General features: G+C 55.8%; 2 protein-coding genes across 4 annotated transcripts in view; one reads left to right on the top strand and one right to left on the bottom strand.

Moving 5' to 3' along the window:
* Positions 1-8294, bottom strand: part of MAST1 (microtubule associated serine/threonine kinase 1) — a 26556-nt gene extending 18262 nt beyond the window's left edge. For 2 of the 3 annotated variants that reach the window (XM_057541557.1, XM_057541560.1), the window contains exons 1-3: positions 4102-4242; positions 2357-2445; positions 1806-1881 (exon numbers count right to left, since the gene is read on the bottom strand). In XM_057541557.1, coding sequence (XP_057397540.1) covers positions 1806-1881; positions 2357-2445; positions 4102-4184 — 248 coding nt within the window. In that variant the 5' untranslated portion in view covers positions 4185-4242. Of the gene's footprint in view, positions 1-1805; positions 1882-2356; positions 2446-4101; positions 4243-4433; positions 4466-8147 lie in introns of those variants that run through there. The other variant, XM_057541558.1, reaches the window with a different exon arrangement.
* RTBDN (retbindin) lies at positions 2361-14349 on the top strand. Its single transcript, XM_057541561.1, has 7 exons — positions 2361-2489; positions 6091-6226; positions 11944-12118; positions 12655-12721; positions 12836-12946; positions 13471-13567; positions 14049-14349. The coding sequence occupies exons 1-7, from the start codon at positions 2416-2418 to the stop codon at positions 14274-14276; spliced, it is 888 nt and encodes a 295-aa protein (XP_057397544.1). The 5' UTR covers positions 2361-2415; the 3' UTR covers positions 14277-14349.

The raw sequence follows: 14349 nt of genomic DNA, 5'->3' as shown, positions 1-14349 counted from the left end.
GGACCTGGAGCAAAGACCAGTCTCCTCTGCTCCTTCCCATTATGCTTCTCTCCTGTCACCCTCATGCCAAACCAGCCCCCAAAGTGAAAAGCCCGCTCAAGGAAGTCATCCCAGAGGGACCCCAAAAGATGACCACTAGAGGACCCGCCCCATGAGAAAATTCTCAGAGGAAGATCACTTGGGTCTTTTCAGAGAAGAAATGTTCCTTCCTCATACACACACACACACACACACACACATATGCTCCCATAGACACAATCACTCTCATGGCTACATCCATTAGTATTACTGTTGCTGGTACGGTTGAGTTCACACACTGAAAGTCACACACATTCACACCACGTGACTCTTCAACACAGACACTCACATGCATTCACTGTTCCATACATGGACCCAAATATCACATGTTTCCAGGCTAACACAAAATCATACATGAAAAAAGAGATGTACATTCACATATAGACACATATACTTACAGAGACCTGGTACTCACACTCTGACATACACACACACTCCCCCACACACTCTAGACTTTCACATTCACGTGACACACATTGAAGACACCCTCACGCACTCAGTCACACATTCAAACTCTCAGAGAGCCACACACTCATTCACACTCCCACACAAATTACACATTCACATGGAGATACACATGGAGGTACATGTTTCCTCAGCTATTCACACACACATTTACAACCCTAGAAGTACACAGTCACACACGTTCACTCTCACACGCTGATACACACCCATGGATACAAGAACAGGCATGGGCTGCCTCCCATATTCACAGCCTCACAAACTCACACACATCCACATCAGCACACAGATTGCACACTCACATGTACACACACTCCCATGCACTGGACTCCTCTCTCCAGGCAGTGACCTCGCTCAGCTCACCTGCTTCCCAGCTCACCCTCCATGTAGGTAACCACATCCGGCCCAATCTTGGAGCTCTTTTCTGGCTCCCTATTGCCCTCAGTTGAATTCCACGGTCGAAGGGAATCCCCACTCTTCCAAGGGAGCCGTCTTCTGTCCCCACAGTCTCCTGTGACTCCCACCCCACAGCTTTCACCAGCCTTTGCGGTGATCTGCGTTGCCTCCCCAACTCAACTCCAAGGATAGAGAAAGGATGTGGTTCACCCCATATCCCAGCTCCCAGAACACAGCAGTTGTTCAGACAACGTTTTTAGAATGAATAAAGTTCAAAGAAAAAGAGACCCGCCCAAACACCCTGGTGACTCCTCGAAGATTCCCCCTCAAAATTCAAAGAATCTCTCCTCCTCCCCCAATCTTGACAAAGCCCCCCAGAAAATTCATCTTAGGGACACTCCAGAAACCCAGAGACCCCCGGAGGGAAACCTGAGATTTCTCCTCTTGGGCCCTCGAGAAATAGCCCTAGGGGCCCTCCCCCACGTCAGTCATGGACCAAGTCCTTCGATGGGCATCAAGCAGCCTGCGCTTGCGCACTTCCTCCCTGCTTCCCTGTCCTGTTGCTATGGAAACGCCTGGCCTGGCGAGCAAGGCTTGGGAGACTAAGACCCAGGTCCTATAGCGCAAGCGCTTTCGCTCCGCGGCAAAGGAAGCCCCGCCCCTTCCCTGGTTCTGAACTGGTGGTTGGCCCCGCCTTCTTATAGGTCCCGCCCCTAAGGCTGGGTGCCTGTTCCCGCCAGGACGTTGGGGCACTCTGCGGGTCCCTCAGGCCTGACTCAGGTGCAATTAGAAGGGGAACAGATGGTGGCCCAGACGGTGGGTAGCGAGGGTATGGCCAGGGTTCTGGGGCCCTGGGGAGAGGGACTCACCTTCGGGAGGAGGCGAAGGAGAAATGGGCGGGGGTGTTGGGGGAGAAGTTACGGGGGCTGTCCAGGGGACTGCTACCTGTGGCGGAAAGAGAGGGATCTTCAGGCTTGGGATGGAAGGCAATCCCTTCAAACCTCCTGATCCTCGAAGCGGGTTCCAAACAGCAGCTTGCCCCCTCTTTAGTCTAATCCCACCCATGTATGGGTGGACCGCTCCCCTTAGCTGTGGCCCTGCCTCTCAAAATGTTTTGGCTACCGAGTCAGCCCAGCCCCTCTCCAGGCCGATTCCGTCTTTTTCGGGGTGGCCCCGCCCCTTAGGTATGGCTCCTCCTTTCTGCTCCATCCCCTTTCCAATCAAGCTCCTCCTGGGCCTCCGCCCACAAATGCCCGTCCCCCTGCGGACAGGCCAAGCCAACACAAGGATGGCTCCGCCCCTTGTCCAATCCGGGTCCTCTCCGTCTAGACTCTGGACCACCCTCCTGTGGCATGGACATACCCCTCGCCTGTGACCACGCCTCCTCTAGTCTGGCCCACGAACCCACCACCTGTCTCACCCAGGTGTCCAGGCAGTGGGGAGTGGGGTCGCGGCAGCGTGGGCGAAGTGCTGGTCAGGATGAGGCTTTTCCGGTTACTGGTGCGGCAGCTGCGGGGAAGGCGAGGCAAGGGGCCGGACCCGGCCGTAGTCCAGTGAGTTTGTGGACCCAACCCGCGGCCCTCCCATCTCAGATCCCCACCTGTCTTCCAACTGTGTGTGTTTGGATGTGCTCCCAAAGGACTGCTCAGAGGAGGAGGCAGTGGAGGCCTCGGTAGGACTGTGTATGGGATGCGTGTGTGGTGTATGTGCAAGACTCCTGGTGTGGATCATGTGTGACCACGTATGGCACAGTGTATCAGTCACGGGGTGATAGTCATGTCCACGTGATACCAGTGGAGATACTGAGTGTCTGTGTGTCTTTGGGTCCTTGCGTGACATTCTCTGTGTGTATCCAGGTGTGGCACCCCGTGTGTGAATTCAGCCCTGGGAGCATCCTAGTGTGACATCATGTGTGACAGTCCTTGGGTTTATCTTGTGTGACATGACCTGTGGCTTTGTGTGTCTATATGACACAGTGTAACGCCACTTGTCCGTGACTAAATGTGCCACTGTGTGCTGTAAAGTGTGCGCGATGCATGATTTCTGCTACGTGTCTGTCTGTGTAGCAATCTGAGTCTGTATGAGATACTCTCCTTGTGTCTGAGTGTGACATTCACCATGTGTGTTCCCGTGTGGCATCTACTGTGTGTGAGTTTAACACCCTGTGACACTGGGCACATCTGAGCATACCACTGTGTGTGACATGGATGAAAACGAGTGAAAACGTGTGATATTGTGTGTGTCTCCGACTCTGCAAGATTCTGTGTCTGTTATTCTATCATCCGTGTGACACAGCATAAGACATGCTTAGGTGATATCGTATATTGTGACATTGCACGGATGTCATTGCCACACATGTGTCTGTGTTCATCTCAGATGGCACAATTGTGTGTGTGGATCACCAGGCATGTGACATCTTACTGAGTGTACACTACACTGTGCCTGTGGGCTTACTTGTCTGTGTGATGCTGCGAGTGCCCTTGTGTGTCTGTGCGTGCCTCTGACCTATGGCCACCATATGGCTGGGTACGCGTGGCAACTCCCGGGTGTATCTGGGACACTAGGGCTGTTGTATGTGTATGTGTGTGTGACACCATGTCCTGCGTGACGCTGTGTGTCACTATTTTTCGTATGAGGCTGTGTTCTTTGGGAGGCGGTTGTGCTATGATAAAAGCACCCCCCTTTCATTCTGCCCCTCAGGATCCCAGCTTCCAAAGAGGGACTCTCCAGCCCCTGCATTCTCTTCGCACACACCCCCCTCCCCGGCTCAGTGACTGAGCATATTCGCGCGGCCAGAGCACGCGGCATGGGGGTGGGGGGAGGCCAGGCTGCGGCTATTGTTCTGAGGGTGCTAAGCCCCCCACCCTCCCCTTCTTCCCCTACCCTCACCGGGCTGCCGGAGCCCACAGCGCCATCAGACAAAGGCGCCTCAATCCCCCACCAGGCGCAGCCCCCTCCCCCCGCGGCGGTCCTTTCTAGCGTGCAGTCTCCCCAGCCTCAGCCCACACTGCCCCCCATTCAGCCCCATCCCTGGCAGGAAGGCGCGAGCGAACACCTCTGGCGCAGCTGGACCGGGTGCAGCATCCCGGGCCCCGCCCTGCAGCAGCAGCGGAGGGCGGCTTTGGGGGAAGGGCCAGGTCAGGGTCTGAGGGATCGGGGGTCTACCTCTTGGTGCGACGGAACATACTGCCGCCAGGGAAGGAGGGCATCGAGAAATTGGAAAGCGCGGTCCAGAGAGAGTCAGACATGACCCGGCGGCGGCGACATGGTGGCAGGTGCGGCAGCGGCGGCGGCGCGGGGAGCAAACGCGCGGGGCGGAGGCTGGAGCCGCAGCGGGCAGGGTAGGGCGGGGGAGGGGAAGGCCTGCGGCTGCCGCCCGCCAGGAGGGGGCGCTGCAGTGCACCAGCGCGCCTGGCCCCGCCCGCGCGCGCTCCTGGCGCCCCCACCCGGGCCGGAGAAGGGACGGCCAGCCCCGCGCATTTCTCCCCAGGGCTCACCTGCTGCTTTTCCGGGGCAGGGGCAAATCTTTCTGGAAGGCAAAGAAGCAAAAGGATAGAGGTCAGCGGGGACCAGCAGCCACTGCCCCAAAGCCCTGTCAGCCCCCTGGAGGGGTAGAGGTGGGATGGGACAGGTCCTTCACCAGCATGGTCACCTGCGCCCTTGGCCATGAGGTGAGGGCTGGGCTCCTAGGGGAAAAGGGTACCAGGGTGATTCCTCTCCCGACCCCCAGAGAACAGCAGAGGGCCCCCTATAGGACTCCTGAGCTGGCGTCTCAGTATGTGTTTGTGCAAATGAAAACATCCAGGACTCGTTATTTGAAAAATATTTCTTGAGCACCTACTGTATGACAGGCCCCGTGCTAGGCACTGGGGACACAGCAGTGAATGAGACAAAAATCCTGCCCTTTTGGGACTAGCATTTAAAGGAAGGAAGCAGACAACCAAGACTAATGTAGAAGTGAACGAAATAATTTTAGACAGAAATAAATGTTATGAATAAAATTAAGCAAGGTGATGTGATGGAAAAGGGCTAGGAGGGGGACACGATAGTTACAGAGGGCTGCTCTGTGGAGATGATTTTTAGGTTTGTTGCTGAAAAATAAAAGTCAGCCATGGGAGGCTCTGTGGAGAGAGCATTCCAGGTAGAGGGAATTGCAAAGGCCTGGAGGCAGGAATAAACTTGGCATGCTCAAGCATGAAAGGTTGAATGACTGGGTGAATGAATGAATGACTCCTCCACACCTCAATGGTTCTACCCCACTCTCAATCAGATTCACAGAGTTTGGGTGGGGATAGTTAGGGTGGCTCAAACTGAGATTTGACATGGGAATCAGGTGATGGCTGGGTGGTCTTTTTCAGTAATGGCAGTGATAATCATTGGTAGGTATTGGGACTTCCCTGGTGGTCCAGTGGTTAAGACTCCGTGCTTCCAGTGAAGGGGGTGCAAGTTCAATCCCTGGTCAAGGAACCCACATGCCACACGGTGTGGCAAAAAAAAAAAAAAAAAAAGGTAGGTATTAACTCTGTTCACATCAGAAGAAGGTTGCATTCTGTTTGTCAAGCACACAGGAAACCACTACAGGGACCAGAAATTACAGAGGTCTGGACCCTTTTCTGAGAGCACTGGGGAGAAGGGGTATCAACCTTCCACCCAGTTCTGTGTCCACAGGCTAAGGTGAATAAAAGGGATTGGGTAGGGCTGCAGGCAGAAAGATTCAGGTAAGGGTTCCAAAAGTCCTTTGGTGGGGACTCCAACCAGGGAGAAATGAGGAGTGTTCTAGGATTTTTCTAGGATCTCTGATAGCAGAAAGTCCCGGGTTCAAATCCTAGTTTTGCCACTTATAACCTTGGCAAATAACCTTTCTATAGTCCATTCCTTCTAGAGGATTCTGTGAGATGATGCAGATGCCTAGCACCTTAGTATGGTGTCTAGCATATAGTAAATGCTCAATAAATGTTAGGTCATAGGAACAGGAGTTACTGTGGATGGACATGCTGCATGGCAGAAGATGGGCCAGAGGGACCTCACACTCCCATGTACAGAGGACAGACGGATGGTCGGCATCAAAGGGAACACTGTCCAGATTGGCAGCCCTGCCATCCTGAGCCAGGGGTGACCGGAAATCTATACCAGGTTTTCCCTCTGTCTTTGCAGGATCAGCTTGAATGAGCCGCCCCTTGGACCAGCTGGCCAGGCCAGGCGGCTGCAATGGCCCAATCAAAATCAAGACCTGGATTTTCCCCGCCATGGAGCGCGGTACTCCAGACTCGGGTACAATGGGCCTACGAGGGTGAGCCTCAGGGGGACCTTTAAGTGCTACTTAGAAAAGTCCTCGACTCTAGCCCCATCTGCTAGCGTCCCTAAACATTTTAGGGTCGAAGAAAGGGGCAAGGTGGAGAGGTAGAGGATTTGGATCCTTGGCGTCCGTGTAAACAGACGCCACTTCCATCCCCAGCTGCAGAGCTGCTCTGCCCAGCGGATTCTGCATCTCTTCGTGATTAACGGATGGCCCTGCGGCCGGGGCATTCGAACTTAGGTTGCTGTACGATCCCAACTGCACACAGGGGACCCTTGGGCGCTCTGTGGTTGTGGGACAGCTCCTAAGGGGTTGCACCAGTGTGTGAGAGTGTATTCAGGCTGAGAAGTAGTTAACCCTGCCAGAAGGGAAGAGATTCGGGCAGGACTTCGGTGGGGTAGCTCGGTCTAGAAGAAGCCTGGGGAAGGATGGGTGGATGAGCGGGAGGATCCCGGGCTGGGGGCGTGGTCTTGAGCGGGAGAGCTAAGTCCCGCGTGGCACTGAGCCAATGGGAGTCGGCGCCGGCCCAGGGGGCGGGGACACACCCCATGCAGGCTCCGCCCCTTTCAGCCCTTTTCTGGGGACCCGACGGCGCGGACCCAGTCTAACTGCTTCAGCACTTGCTCTGGTTTTGCAGCAGCTCTCTCCCTTTTATCAGAACCCGTTCTCCTAACCCAGCCCAGGGAAAGGAAGGAAATCCGGGGAAGACCTGAAGAGCCCATGTGAGCTCTGGTTAAAACTCAGGTCTGGCTCCAGCATCATCCAGACGCCGGGGAAGTCCTTCCTGCCCTCTGAAATGGCCCCACCCAAAAATGGACGAGGCCCCTGGGTGACGGTTTGAATCACCTCCTTCTCTTCCCAAGCTCCGGGCTAGGGATGTAGCCTGAGACTGGGCCCATTCTAGGCTTTATATAAACTTCTCCAGACTACCTAGCTCGGGGCTGCTTCAAGGAGGCTCAGAAAGGCCAAATGCCAGGCAAACTTTAGGGTGAAGCTTTGATCAATTTCCTCTCTGGGGTTAGTTTGGGGCCAACACCGAACCCCCGTATTAACCCTTAGAAGTGCATGCTGCAGACCGAAGAGAACCCTTCTCAGCTTCAGAATCCCTACCCATCTAGGATGTGGGAGTTCCTGACGCCTGGATTTGTCCCCGCCTTCCCCACACTCCACAGCAAACCTCAGTGTCCCACTCCGCGCAGTGGACCCACGTCTCCTGCGCCTGCGCAGCCTAGAGACCAACATCTTCTAAGGCTGCAAAGAGCTAAAAATCGCTCCCGCCCACCCACAAGCTGGGCTGGACTTGAGGATCGCGGAGTGGGGGCGGGGGGCGTAGTGTTGTAGTGGAGGGGGGTGGAATGAAGAGTGAGGAGGGAGGCTGTCTAGATGCCTGTCCAATTAGGGCAGTAGGAAGAATCCTGGTGGCCGAGCAGGTGCGTGGAGGTCGCAGGGGTTCGCCATGCCTCAGGAGGGGACTCCTGGGGTGGTGAGGGGCGAGGCTGCAGCACAAACATGTTTACCGCTGCTGCGGCGCCGGCAGCCCCGAGGGGCGCGAGCCCTGGGGCAATAACTTTGTTCTGCGCCCCCTCACCCCCAGCCTGGCTGGGCACCAGGGCAAAGACCTCGATCCCAGCCCCTTCCCCCTCTGACGGGCCGGGCGCCCCTCGGGTTATCCTCGAGGGGGAGCGGTAGGCTGCATCCCCCTCTGTCAGATCCCTGGATCCCCGGGCGGCCCCTGAGGGGCGGGGTCCCCCGCGCGGCGGGACGCGCGGCCACCGCGTTCCCGCTAGGTAGCGTCCCGAGGCCATGGGAGAGGGCGCCTGGGCCAACCCTGGCGTAAGTTCTCCCGCCTCCTGCCGGGCCCCGCCCCAGGGCGCCGACCCCTTCCCCTCCACCCGGGGCCAGGGCTGCCGCGTACCTGCAGCCTCCGGCGACGAATCAGGCCCGAATCGTCCATGGCGGCGGCGGCGGCAGAGGCTTCGGCCCCGGGGAGGGAGGTGGGAGGCGGCGGCAGCGGCGGCGGCGGGAGGAGGGAATCGGGAGGCGGGAGGGAGTGAGAAGCCGCGGGGACCGCGGCGGCGGCGGCGGCGGCGGCTGGGGGGGGGGGGGAGGGCAGGGAGGTGGCGGGGGCGGAGCAAAGTTGGGCGGACCCGGCGTCGTCACTGCGTCTGGGCGCCCGAGCCCGGCCTCGGCCAAGGCTGCCCGCGCTGGGGGGTGGGGGGTGGGGTGGAGCGGGCAGGCGGGGGAAGGAGCCTCCAGATGCCCCCAGGGAAGTCAAGCTACCGTGAGACCCCTGTAGAGACACGCCAGGGGAGAGACATGCTCATGGGTAGCCTCCCAACCCAAGAAACACCCCAAAGGAGACATTCTCACTAAGATACATTCCCTATGCAGACAACCTCCTCCCCGCGGTGACCCCCTCAGAGAGACACATTCCCACGGGGAGGTAGTCTCCATAGGGAGGCCCTCTCCAATCAGGAACTCCTCTCATCCTGAAAATCATTTCTAAAACAGATGGTCTCTGAGGGGTGACGCTTCCTCTCAAAAGCCCACCCTCCAAAGAAGAGACATTTCTGTAGAGAAAGATCCCTGCGGGTGATATTTCACTTGGGGAGCTTGATGAGGTTACCCTCAGTGAAAGACCCCACAAAAGCCATATTCTCTATGGGAAATTGTCTCCACCCACGAGACCTCACATCCCAAGGAGATACACTCTTACAGAGTGTGTATTTGCACTGAGGAGACCCGTCCTTACGGGAGAAGCCCCCTGCGAAAAACATATACATGCTTATACCAGCCCCCTTCCCTAGCGATCCCCTCCCTCATCGTCAGGATTAAGAAGCCAGGCCAGGCTGGGCCGTATTTATAGGAACGATTAGCTGGTGGCTGGGGAGGCGGGCAGCCGAAGCGATTTTCACCACTCCCCCGCAGTGTTCCTGCAGCTGAGGCCAAGCCAACCATGCTTCCCCTAGTTGTAGTGAAAAGCGTCGGAGACCTCCCCACGCCAATCTTGGCATTGGAGGGCATGGTGGGGTGGGGGCTTCCCAAGGGTCTCAGTCCATAACTGTCCCGAAGGCCCTGGAGGGCGCGGTCACTGGGCGGGAGCGACCCCTGCCTGTCAAAGGGGGCTACAGCGAGGTCTAGGTCCCGGTGTTCCCCAGGCGCTTGTCTACTCATCTCTGCGCCTTTGCCTGAGTTGTCTCGGTCCGTTTCTCTCTGTCTCTGTCAGCATGTTCGTGTTGCCATCTCGCTGAGTCTGTTCCTCGCACTTCTCTGTCCAAGGCCGGGAAACCGCTCTTGCCGCCCCTTCTCCCGCCGGCTGCCGCGGGAGCTCTCCGTGGTGCTGATTTCTAGCGCTCCTGTCCGTAGTGCTGAAATATGAGCTCAGGTTGGGGGCGGAGGTTAGGGGAGGGGAAGGGTTGTCGGGAGGCACAACCTAGAGGCACCCTAGACTACCCCAAGATGAACCGGAGGAAGGCTAGGTCCACTGAGTACTGGTTGCTGAAGCCTCCAGGACATCAGTGTGTGCCCATAGAGGGGCCAGGAGACTAAGCCTCCTGATTAATTTACTCAACAGGTATTGAGCACCTACTGTGTGCAAATTAGTGTTTTGGATTCTGGGAGTACATCAGTAAAAGAGACAGACAAAAACTCTGCACTAGTCCGAGAAGAGAGGGAGAGAGATTTGTGGTAGTAGTCATTGCTCACAGAAACACATATGCACACTCTACAAGCACAGGCACGCACACACACTGTGCAAACATACACACAAACGCGAAAGTACCAACACATGCTCAACAAACAGACTCGGATATACCCATTCACACACCCTGCAAACACATACTCCACAAAAACACATATTCTGCAAATACAAACACATACTCAGCAAACACAAACTCACAAACACATGTAATCATTTGCAAATATGCAATTAGCACATAGACACAGAGAGTCCTAGGCAAACACATAAACACAGAATACAAACACACACTCAGCAAACACAGAAACACATATTCACATAAACTCACATTCTGCAAACACACATGCAAACACGTACTTAGAAAACACAGACATACACACACTCAGCAATGCGGGCACACACAAACAATACATACAAACACTCAACAACACAAGCACACACTCATTGTCCCCAAACCAAAGGAAGCTCAGCTGCACACAAACTCTTGTCCAAAATACAGACACATTATCCTCCCAATGCAAAACATGGACACACATACACACACTCACATACCCACTGGAGGGCTGTTTTTCTTTTCTTTTCTATTTTATTTTATTTTAGAGGGCTGTTTTTTCTTACTGGACTCCCCCACTAAACTATCAGCTCTATGAGGGTTGAGATTTTTATGTCTTAGTCACTACACTGCATCCCCAGAACCTGGCACACACTAGGTGCTCAATAAATGTTTGTTGAATTAATTGAGGGAATGTTTGCAGGGACACAAATTAACAGAATCTGCAAAGGGGCGCACACACACACACACACACACACACACACACATTTCAGATGGAGTCCCACACCCTCTCCACACATGACAACACCTTCTTGTTCACTCATTGTCAACATTCATGGTCCATAACCTTTATCTAGTGACCTATTCACAATATTTTTGCAGGACATCTATCCTCATCCTTCATCCCCCTCTCCTTCATTTATTATCTGACTCTTACTCAACTGGACACACTTGGCTCTTGGAACACTTACAGACCTTCTTACCCAGATTTTGAACACACACACACACCACACACTAAAGAGATACACATAAACATACCCTCACACAACAAACACACATACCCACTCAATACATACACAGACACAAAACACACCCTCATCCCACACACACACACCCTCATCCGTCTCCTCACACTATACAGAGTTTAATCCACAAGCTCAACACAAGGATATATACACACCAGCCTCAGATCCTCTGGTCTTTGGTCAGCTGGAGCAGAGGGCGGGGCGATGGGAAACCCCTCCCCTGCATCAAACCACGCCCCTTTCAGCTGTTTCCTGGATTTGACCCTGAGGTATCTCAGCAGTGCCCTAGACTCCAGTCCGGCTAACAGGTGAGGGGTGGCCAGAGGGGGCAGAGAGGGGGAGGGAATTGCCTTGTCTTCACAGATCCCTAGTTTCCCCTGCCCTGGGGCCTTTGGATCCCACTGGCAGAATCCGAGTCCTGCCACAGCCAAGCTTGGGTGCAGAGGTCCAGCCCTGGGTGGCAGTCCCTAAGCTGATTGTGGGCTGAGAGAAGGTGACCATGAAAGGGGCCAGCAGGGATCAAGAGGGAGGGAGGAGACTGGGCAGAAGAGAAGGAGGAATTACTGGACAGAAGGGGGGATTGGAAGATCTGGGGAGGTTCCTTTAGAGGACGGAGGAGGTTGCCTGAGGGCCCATAGGGTGGGAGATCCCGCTTTGGGTGGTGGGGGAAGGGAACCATCGTCAAACAGGGGTGGGGGCACTTGCACCTGAAGGGATGGAGGGGACATGAGTCTGATGGGGGGTGCTCCTTGGTCAGAGGCAGACCTTGGTGGCCCCCGGGGATTTGAGGGTCCTTGGCTATTGCTTCCTCATCAGCTGCCCATTCTCTGCTCTGCCTGGCACTGTCTCCTGGCTGCACATCAGGACAGTGCCACCCTGAGCTACCAGAAAGGGATAGCTGAACCTCACCCCGTATCCCAGCTGACTCTTATCTCAGGTGGACATGGCCTGCAGGGGTTGCACTCGACCCAGGGACCTGGCCTGGGCCCTGCAACTGACCCTGGCATGGATCCTGCTGGGGGCTTGTGGAGGGAGCCACCCACTCCCAGTTAGATCCCAGAGACACCATAGGCTGGCAACCAATCTGGGCACAAGCCAGCTGCACCTGGCAGGTAAGCATCCCAGACTTTGCCCAAACTCTAACATCCAGAAACGCCAACTCAACCATAACAATGCCAGAATTTCCTTTGGAGAGGGGTTCAGGGTGACTGGAGGAGGCACCTGGGTCTAGTGGTGGTTAAACAGCACAAATTGCCTAGGTTCAAATCCCAACTCTGCCACTTCATAGCTGTGTGACCCTGGGTAAATCACTTAACCTCTCTGAGCCTCAGGTGGGCCATTAAGAAAGGAGGAGAAATAATAGACCTACCTCATAAGGATGTTGTAAAGGAGTATATGTAAGTATATGAGAATTTATATCACCACCAGGGATGTCATAAATGATAAGCTGATTATGATTAGTGATTATTTCTTGAAGCTCCATTTGCATCCCAAGCGAAGTGTCTTTAACTTTTATGTTTGGGAGAACATATATAATTGGGGTCTCCCCGTTCAGAGGAACCCCAAGCCTTGGTTCCCTAACCCTACCTGAGGATCCAAGACGGCAACTCACTGGAGTCCCCTTCTCCATGGCTCTCTTCTCCCTCAGAGATGAACACACCAGAGGCATTGGACCCTGGGATCGTCTCAGTGCGCTGTGGGGAGCTGAGCCCCGGGTAAGTACAGCCACCTCCAGTGTTTCCTTGCGTTCTTTGCTCCAGTTGCCCCGACCAGGGGACAGAGCCCTTGCGCATCTTGACCTATCCGGGCCTGTCTCTCCCGATGTCCAGGTGTGAATCCTTCCTGGAACACCTCCAGGTTGCCCTCCGCAGTCGTTTCCACCTGCTGCTATTGGGGGTACGCCAGACACAGCCTCTCTGCTCGGAGCTCTGCGATGCCTGGTAGGAGAGGCGGGGCGTGAGGGGTGTGGCCTATGGCTTGGGCGGGGCCGAACGAGGGATCTGCAGCTTGATCCTCCGCGTGCCTGAAGGGGCGTGGCCTGCGTCCAAAGTCGCCAAGGTGTACAGGACGAGGTCTGGTGTTTAGGGGCTAGGTAGAAAGGGACGGGGCCTGTGCTAAGATTGGCAGTACGGAGGACTGGCCTTCCAGGGAGCTGGCTTTTTTTTTTTTTAAGGGGAGGGCCTCTTGATTGAAAAGAGAAGCTAAAAGGGTGGGGCTGGCCTGGAATAGATGGTCTGAGGTCGGCAGGGATGAGGCCTGAAGTGACAGGGCCCTGGGTAAGTTTAGAGAATATGGGGCAGGCTGAAATCTGGGGGATGGCTTTTGTAGGAGCGTGGTTCTAAGAGGCGGTGCCTGGATCTGGGGAAGGGACGTACCCGGGGCAAAGCCTTGGAGAGCAGGAATCCCACTAGGACTTGGCTGCGGAGTCTTTACCCATCTTCTTCTCTCCACACACCATCCCCAGGTTTGCCACCTGCGAAAGTGATATCATCTGCAGCCCGACTTGGCTCCCACTCCTAGAAAAGAGGGGCTGCGAGCCTGGCTGCACCACCTATGGGCAGGTGAGCATGGGACAGAGGAAGCAAGGAAGAGACTGATACTTCCCCTCACTATGTCCTGGGTTAACCCGTCTAGGTCCCAGAGTCCGGACTGGCATTCCCACGGCCCCCACTCCCATCCTTCCCGCTTCCACAGCCCAATCTCCATAGTAGGATATGCCTGTAGCCTCCCTAAGGCCCATTGAGTCCGGATTTGCCCTCCCCAAAGGACGGTCTCTGCTCTAGGCCTATCCACAGTCCCCCTGGAAGGTCCAGAAACCCGAGTCTCCTCCAAGGCCCCAGCCTTAATCTGGTTCTCCCCCACCCGAGCCCCGTGGGACCCAGTAAGAACTCGCACTCCCCAAGGCCCCACCCCCACTATGGCCTGCCCCCAGACTCCCGGGAGGACCTAGAGGTGAGAATTTCCTGCCCTAAGATCGCGCCGCTGCCCCCAGGGTATCTGGACTCCACCAACTCGGACCCAAACTTCACCCCTTCCCGCCAGACTTTTGCTGACGGAGCGGAACTTTGCCGCTCGTTTCTGGGCTACGCGGTACCAGTGGCGGATCCTGGCTCTGGTCACTGCCTCAACATTTCCATCTCGGTGCTGCAGCATCCCAGACACGCACGGAGGGCCCGGGAAACCACTTTCCGGCGCTCCCGCCGCCCTCGCACCTGGATCCTGGACGCTGCGAGCAGCGGAAGTGGCAGTGGCAGTGGAAGCGGCCCCTAGGGGGCGCCTGGCCTTGAATGGAAGCTGCGCCCCCTCTCCCCACCTCCGGCCCCGCCCCTCAAGACACCCAGAG

Source organism: Balaenoptera acutorostrata, chromosome 2 (assembly GCF_949987535.1).
Source record: "Balaenoptera acutorostrata chromosome 2, mBalAcu1.1, whole genome shotgun sequence".
Classification (NCBI taxonomy): Eukaryota; Metazoa; Chordata; class Mammalia; order Artiodactyla; family Balaenopteridae; genus Balaenoptera; species Balaenoptera acutorostrata.
This window is presented reverse-complemented; position numbering and strand designations above follow the sequence as displayed.

Excerpts from the sequence above, each read along its gene's own strand:
- RTBDN (XM_057541561.1), top strand. The coding sequence starts at position 2,416 with ATGAGGCTTTTCCGGTTACTGGTGCGGCAGCTGCGGGGAAGGCGAGGC. Across the intron at positions 12,119-12,654 it reads AAGCCAGCTGCACCTGGCAG|AGATGAACACACCAGAGGCA; the intron begins GTAAGCATCCCA and ends CTTCTCCCTCAG. Across the intron at positions 13,568-14,048 it reads GCTGCACCACCTATGGGCAG|ACTTTTGCTGACGGAGCGGA; the intron begins GTGAGCATGGGA and ends CCTTCCCGCCAG.